General features: G+C 40.7%; 1 protein-coding gene across 3 annotated transcripts in view; it reads right to left on the bottom strand.

The window, feature by feature from the left end:
- Positions 1-3,843, bottom strand: part of slc25a14 (solute carrier family 25 member 14) — a 14,937-nt gene extending 11,094 nt beyond the window's left edge. The window contains exons 1-4 of one of the 3 annotated variants that reach the window (XM_031874188.1): positions 3,696-3,843; positions 2,969-3,436; positions 2,027-2,165; positions 902-996 (exon numbers count right to left, since the gene is read on the bottom strand). In XM_031874188.1, coding sequence (XP_031730048.1) covers positions 902-996; positions 2,027-2,165; positions 2,969-3,137 — 403 coding nt within the window. In that variant the 5' untranslated portion in view covers positions 3,138-3,436; positions 3,696-3,843. Of the gene's footprint in view, positions 1-901; positions 997-2,026; positions 2,166-2,968; positions 3,630-3,695 lie in introns of those variants that run through there. The other 2 variants (XM_031874189.1, XM_031874186.1) reach the window with 2 other exon arrangements.
- Between the last annotated feature and the right edge of the window lie 4,306 nt (positions 3,844-8,149).

Genomic DNA, 8,149 nt, shown 5'->3' with positions numbered 1-8,149 from the left:
CACCATCATCCCCACCACCATCATCACCACCATCATCCCCACCATCACCACCATCATCCCCACCACCATCACCATCACCATCATCCCCACCACCATCACGCTAACCTGCTGAACATTACATGTTTTTATGATTTGCAAATAAAGCTGCAACTAATAAAACTCTCAGATCAGAGTCACGGAGCAAATAGAACTTTTAGAGATTCCGACCACGTTTTTTTTGCCGCTGATACTAACTGATGATCTAATTTGCCACCTTCTTAAAAAAATCATTTCAACACTCCGAAGTCAGTAAACCATCAAAAATACTAAATGTTATACTTTTACTTTGTTATAGTCATTTATAGTGTTTTTTTTCTTCATAAAAATACAATTCAAATGATTAGGAAGGAAAAGATTGTATTTTTATGGATTAAAACACGTCATTATTTTTAATGATGTATAATGTTCTTAGAGCTCGTGCTAGGAAGTTAAATGGCTCATAATTCATCTCTAAAATCTATTTTATATTCATGTGAAAACATCTCCTTCAAAACTACTGGATCTATTCACGTTCATCACCAAATAGCACGAAGCTAACAGCTAACGATGACGGAGGTTGCGTTGACTCGAGTGGAAAATGAAAATGACTGGTGAAGTGTTTTCCAGGTTTTTTAAGGACGGATGGAACCCTGATTATTTTTACATAGTGTATGTATGGCGCTGCTCGCTCTCCGTACCATTCAAACCACCTCCTGTCGTTCATCGTTTGGTTGCTGCTGAGCAACAGACAAGTTTCTTATAATCAAAAACGCTTTCTGTGAATGGTCTCCTTCTCTGTGTTCAGGCTGTAGAGTTAGAGCATTAGGAGAAGAGGTTAACGGAGAGGTAGAAGACGGGATGTTAGAGGCAGACCAACGCTCACCTTCTGGATGAATCACAAACAGCCTCTTCAGAGAGTTGTAGGTTCCGATCTTGATCGTCCCGTAAGAAGCTTGTCTCAACAGAGCCGGAGAAATCCTGAGAGGGGGAGAAAGAATGTTCATTAACTTGAACCCCGGAGGGAAACTGAACACCTAACTGTGTTCACATCAACAACATTGCAGTCTCAATGAGGATAAAGATCACTCAAAGGCAGAGATGACTCTGAACCGCTTGACTCACAGCTGCTGCTTTGAAAGTCAGAGAGAAGCTGGAATGCATTTCCTGTTCCTGTGAGCTGCTTCTTTCAGGTCTGAAGTTGGACTCAGCGACGTCACAGTTTTAAAACACCCACAAACTGCAACAGCTCTGTGTGCAAAGCTTGTTACTGCACAAGCTGTTTCCATCCACACGGAGCACCGTGTGTGAGTTTGTATCTGTTATCACATCACGAGCTTGTAGATAGAAGAAGAAAGACTGAACCACCAACACTTTACTCCTTCATGTGCAATATCGATGTACATATGTGCAATACAAACACTTCATACTACCTCATATGTGCAATAATGTTGTATTTTTAGCTTCTTTTTTTGCGTTTTACATATTTATTATACCTTTACTGTTTGACTATTTATTTTCTTGTTTTGTTGTCTGCTGATATCTCTTGTTGTTTTGTCCACTTTGCTGCTGTAATCCTGTAAATGTCTCGGCTGTGGGACGAATAGAGGATTCTCTCATCTTAAACTCGTAGGAGAGTGAATCTTCCAGCATCTCATGATTGGATTTTATTTCTTGTTTTTCTCTCATCCACAGAACCGCTGCAGTCTGTCTCTTTTAAAAAGGAAGCAGACAGCAGAACCTGACTTTACTTTTAATGTTATCAAACTAAAATAAATGCTCTCTCCTCCTAAATCCATACTAGAGTACTCCCCTGTTTTAAGAATGAAGAGGTACACCAGATGAAGCAGACCCCACCCTGAAAGTTCTTGAACTTCCCCTCACATTGAGGGTAAAATGTCCCCAGAACGCTGGTTCCTGCAGTTCCTCCATGGTGAAGGTTCCTGCGGTCCAACAGAAGCTAAAGAGTGTATCTGACTTCATACAGACCCTAAAGAAATGTCTTCCATACCCAGAGTAGAGCGCTCGGATGCCCTCCTCCTTGCCGATCTTGAAGAGGGCGTGGAACATGCCTCTGTAGCGCACCTCCGTGTACTGGGACTGACCCTGGACCTGTAAGCGAGTCTTTGTCAGGTCAATGGGAAAGGTCCCTGAGGATTCAAAATATAAGAATAAGAACGATCACAATCAATGTAGTGGATTCATAGCAATGCTGCAGTTGATCATGATTCTGTATGGAAGATATTTTGCATCAAATATTGATGAAATATCAAATTGATACGGCCAAGTAGACTATTCAGGAACCGCTTTCTTTTTGTGTAACACCAATAAATGAAAAGCACCATGAATACATACAAAAAAATAACCAGTAGAACTAAAAATGTTTGAGTAATTTCCTTAATTAGCAAAAAGAAACTTGGGAAATGGTTAATATATCTACTAAATCATGGCGCTCACGTTACGTTAACAACTGAGTGACGCCTCAAGATGTGTATGTTTACATTAGTATCATCTGTTTTCTATTTTTCGGTACTCTTTAATGTCTTTAGTTTGCCGTGTTGACGGGTCTAGCTTTGTAGGGTCCATGTCAAATTTATATATTTATGTATATATCAATCTTTCCATCTATCTAATCTGGTGGGTACTAACTGCCACTTTAATTACCGTGCTATTTAAATTACACTATAAAGTAAGTAAACAGTGTGGATGTGTGTACCAACACACTGACCAGATTTCTAACTTGGTAAATCGTGTACACCTGCAGTTACGGGACAAGACAACGCACACAATGTGCACCAAAGAGCTTTGATATGCATTTATTTATTTATGCATGTCTGGCGACGTGTCTGCAAAAACAAAGACTATTTGCTGCAATGGAAGTACAGCAAACACCATAAATATCCATGATTCATTGGGATGTCTGTGTGTGGTGGTGGTGCATCACGTAGCTCACCGAATTCTGCGACAATCGAGGCCATCCCTCCGTAGATGAACGGCTTCCAGTTGAGGTCGATCATCTCCGCGGTGCCGGCTGCTGCTGCTTCCACCTGCTGCAGACCCGCTACTAGAAACAACAGCAGGCATAAGTCAACCCAGTGGTGCAGCCTCAGACAATACAACATGGCGATAAACACTGTTTCTGGTGATGCTACAGATCAATGCGAAGCTCCTCAGCATCAGCATCCCCCAGCGAACTGCGCCGGAAAGAGAGAGAGAGCGAGGGAGCCGTCATATTTGTAGCTGGGGGGGTCGCTATTGGCTGCCAGTTCAGTCAATCAAGATTCTAAGAGAGTTGATTGGCTGATGCGCCGGGGAAAGAGAGAGCCGTCATATTTGTAGCCGGGGGTCACTATTGGCTGCGAGTTCAGTCAATCCAGATCCTAAGAGATTTGATTGGCTGATGCGCCGGGGAAGAGGCGTTCTGCGAATGACAGCAACAGTGTCACGAGAATTAAATTAAAAGAGATGATATATACAATTAATTATTTTAGCTGTGATGTAAGAATTTTAAAAGCTTAAAATCGCGTTTTTTAAATTTATTTATGAGAAATGACCGTTACTTTAACCGTTAACGGTTGGCTCATTGCTAAGCTAACGGCTAGTCGGCTAACACTTGTTGGAAATTACTAGCGAGCTTATTAACGGGCTCACCAGTTAGCGACTAGTAATTTGTCACGTACCTGTTGAGTCGATAAAATCCGTTAAACTGCTATTTGAGTTGGTTTTCCATGATTTAACAGCCTTACTTGAATAAGAAGTACAAGAAAGTTAGCTTCTCATTGTAGCTAATGTCAAATAAACCTGAAATGAGCTTCTTCTTCGCCTTTTTTCTTCTTCTTCTCTTTGAGGTTTAACGGCAGCACACACACACACACACTCATTACCGCCATCTTCTGGAGGTAGTTAACTCCTCTTGATCAGTTCTTTCTCCCATCACGTCCTTTCACTCCTTAGATTGCGACTTTGTTGAATTATAATAATAAAAATGATATTAATAATATTAAACTTTATTATTTTTCATTATTATATATATTTTTTACTATTTTATTATTATTATTTATTTACAATAAAGGAAAATAGACCGAGAATGAAAATCAGACACAAAAAGCCATAATGGAATATAAGATGGAAAATCAAACACACATTGTAATATAACAATAGGATGAAATCAAATTATATAATATGGAAAATAAAATACAATGAATAATAATAATAATACAAAATAAAATTCAGTATTGTATCATACTCAGGTGTTTTCAATATTTTGTCCACCCCATTTAAATGTAAGAGGGTAGGCGCACAACATACAGTAAATTAGTTATTTTGTCCTAAAATATGTATTTATTATCTATTCATGTATTAGTGTAATTATGTTGTTAAACGATAATAAGACACAAAGGCTTTTTAAAGAAATGTATTGTTGATTTTTTTTTATGTGAATATCGGAGTTGATCTGTTTATACTCTTTAAAAAACAATAATATTATCCGGACACACCTGCTGTCCTTAAATACTGTTTAGGGTGAGAAATAAGCCATAAAGTCATCAATTGTGTCATCTCAATAGACAATGGTCATACAGCCCAAAGTTAATTCATCTCTCAACTAAGAACACCTTGTTGTTTTTACAACCAAAACTTTTTCTTGCAACACCCATCTTTTTCTGACACCAATGAATAAACGGATAGTGAGACTGTCCTCAGCAAAACAAAACTTCTGCCGTTGTTTTGTTGAAATGGCAAATAATTGACCGTATTTTCTACAATAGAAACCTTTTTCATTGCCATGAGCACCACATGAGCGTCGAAGCACAAACCTCTGAGATATAAAAAAAAATGCATAAATAAAACTAAAACCAACAGCAAGTAACTCTTATAGGGACAGTGTGTGTGCGTTTTCGCGTCAGGCCATCGTAGTTCTCCTACACGCTTGGCACACAGGAGAAGTTTGTCGGTTGCAATCTGCAACCTCGCCGCTAGATGGCGCCAAATTCTACACTGGCCCTCTTTGCACCGCCCCCTCTAACAAAGACTGGCCAATCATAGCGTAGCTTCGTCGAACTCTGACCAGGGTCCCACAACTATCGGTCTCTGCTCCATAGACTCTCATCAGTGGTTCCAGATGTTCTTCATGTTCAGGCTGGTTTAGTGGGGTTCCTCATGTTAAACGTGTAATAGTGACACTCGTTACCCGGAGAGGCTGGAAGGAGACAAACGTTTCTAGAACGTCATGTTTCTAAATTAAAAACCAGTGGCGCTAACGTTAGCAGAGTACGTTGGCACATTGTTAACTAGAGTTAGCACTTCTATGCTACGCTAGCTACTGAAGGTATACTGAATGTGTCTTAATGATGGTAACAGTGAATAAAGAGGAACAGAGTTGCTTCTTAGTTTCATTGTCTTCTGTCTGGATCTCCAGCTGATGTGTTGGTTCACTTTTACACTTTAGCTTCTATCTTTATCTGTTTAACCTGTTTACACTGAAGAATCACTTTGACATCCTGGATATTTACTTCAAACACATATTGTAGACCTTTCTGTCTGCTTCTCTCTCAAATCGCCTTTTTCCAAGAATTGGATAACATTTCTTCGGGGAGTGCAGTTAGTGACAGTGTGGGCTCCACGGTAACGTAGCTCGGACGGCTTCACGGAGTGGCAGCCGGGGGTTCGACTCTGATTATCCTCAAGTCCCCTTTGGACGATATCACATATTTTCTTGAAAATTAATTCATGCATGATGACTTTGGGTAGTTCTTTTTAACCAGATATTGGACCTGTGAAGACCTTTAGTATGTTTGTTTGAAGCCCAGTAAAAACCGATGCAGGGAAGAAGATTTGCGTTACATTAAAACAATACAGCCACTCGTTTTAAGCTGCAACATACTGGTTACAAGCCTGTTTTTAACCTTCATTCAGCAAACCCTCAAAATCTCCACCTCACACGGCAGATACACACATTGTTAATCTACATCAGTAAAAAAAATGTTCAGACACTCTTTTGCTTCCGACTCTGAAATATAGTCAGTAGCCGGAGCCCATTGCAGAAGAGTTGGTGGAAACTTCAAAGTCCAAGAGTGGAGTGGGACCACTTCCTCTTCCTCTGTTTGTTCTTCTTCTTCTCTTCTAACCGCCGATGCACTACCGGAGGGCATGCCTGGCAACAGCCACAGCGGCCGTGGACAGGTACCAGGTTTTTTTAGAGAGTGGTGCGCAGCATTCGGATGACATGCTGGTAAAGCTGCTGGAAGACCGATGATAGATTCCTGATGGAAGTTAAGAAGAAGAGTGAGAAATGAACAGAGGCGTGAGGTCACAGTTTCTGAGCTTTTGCACTGCTAATAAAGGCATCAACCAATCACGTTGTGAGGAACGGACAACATGGAGGCTTCGTAGTCCGAAACCAAGATGGCAAAGTTTATTACTCCTTTCAACCTTGACAAAGGCAGCGCACGATTCAGATTCACTCCTTTGGTTCTTACCTTTCACAATAAAAGCCCAGACATATATGCGCTTAGAAGTAAGATGGATTCTTCCTGAAGGGCTGAGGACCCAGGACCCTTGACTTCTGGAGAACTCCTTTTTGAATAAAAGGTTTTTCAAGTGTTCTTTGGATGATAGAGGGTTCTTAATGGAACCCTTAGACCTACAAAGAACCCTTGAAAAACCCTTTGTGAGATGAAAGGTTCCATTAAGAACAATTGTCATCCAAAGGACCTTCTTTTGGAAGAAAGAGTTCTTCAAGGATTGTTAAAAGCACGGGTGTTAAAAGAGAATACCTACAAAGTGTTCGAGAGGAAACTCTTGAACTATAAAATGGTTCTCGGTAGAACTGCCTGGTTGGGTTCTAGAAGAAACCCTTGGAATATTAAAGGGGTTTCGGGTAGAACCCCCTGGGTGACTTCTATAGAAAACCCTTGAAATACAAATAGGTTCTTGATAGAATCCCCTGGGTGGGTTCTTGTTAGCACCACTAGAAGGTGTTAAGGTTCTGGATAGACCCAGTAAACTATAAAAGGTATCTGGGTGGAACTTTGTTCTAGGTACAACCCTTTATGTTGGGTTCTAGGTAGAACCCTCTGAAAGGCTCCAAGGTGAACATTCATACGAACATGCATGCTACAGTGTGTTTTTTGTAATGTATGAATGTCTACATATAAAAACACAAAAACTCTGGTCTTCTACTCACCGAGCTCCGTTGGAGAAGCAGTTGCTGCGGTTTGGATGGATGCAGAAGAGCGAAGCCACGCAGTAAACACAGCACAACAACATGGACAGCAGCCGTCGCTTTAAGGACATCTTCGGTCTGATAGAAACACAAATGCAACCACTCCCACGTTGTCTGCAGCAGAATAAGAACAGGAAATGTGTTCAGACAACTTACGCTACACAAGAGCAGAGAGAAACAACACTCTTTCTTGGGCTCTTATTTTGAAAGTCTAGCATGTTACTCCAAGATTTTGGGACTGTATATAGGAAGTGGACGTAGTCACCGTGATGTCACCCATTAGTTTGTGGACTACAGTTTTCTAGCCTCAAGTTCAACAGTTTGCCCGTCGCGATCTTGTTTTTTTTGGAACCAGAAGTGACACGAGAGGGCGGAGCTAAGCACTGAAACGCTGAATAAGACGTTCTTTAGGCGACCAAAATGCTACAGTTAACTTTCATCAACTGAAAACACACTGTGAAAGAGTTAAAGTTGTAAGACAAAAACAAACAAAAACGCAAACAACTCTGAGACTGGAACACAGTGCTAGAGACCTGTCAATCACCGTGTAGCCCCGCCCTAAAGCATCCCCTGCTTTATGGTCTGTTTGACTCTAAATGGACCATAATGTACTAAATGAACATCATGCTGTATTGAAGAAGACTTGAAACTAGAGATTGAGACCATAAACTCATGTTTACAATGTTTACTGAGGTAATAAATCAAGAGAGAAGTAGAGTCATTTTCTCATAGACTTCTATACAACCAGAGGAGTCGCCCCCTGGTGGACACTAGAGAGAATGCAGCTTTAACACATGAAGCTTTGGCTTCCTTGTGATTGACAGGTCGCTGCTGCTACCAGAGCCATATATGGCGTCTCGACATCATACCTCCTCAATCCAAACATGGTCACTTCCTGTTCATCAGTTGCAA

Source organism: Anarrhichthys ocellatus, unplaced genomic scaffold, assembly GCF_004355925.1.
Source record: "Anarrhichthys ocellatus isolate YVR2014 unplaced genomic scaffold, GSC_Weel_1.0 scaffold78, whole genome shotgun sequence".
Lineage (NCBI taxonomy): Eukaryota > Metazoa > Chordata > Actinopteri > Perciformes > Anarhichadidae > Anarrhichthys > Anarrhichthys ocellatus.
Note: the sequence above shows the minus strand (reverse complement) of the source record. Positions and strands in the feature narration are given on the sequence as shown.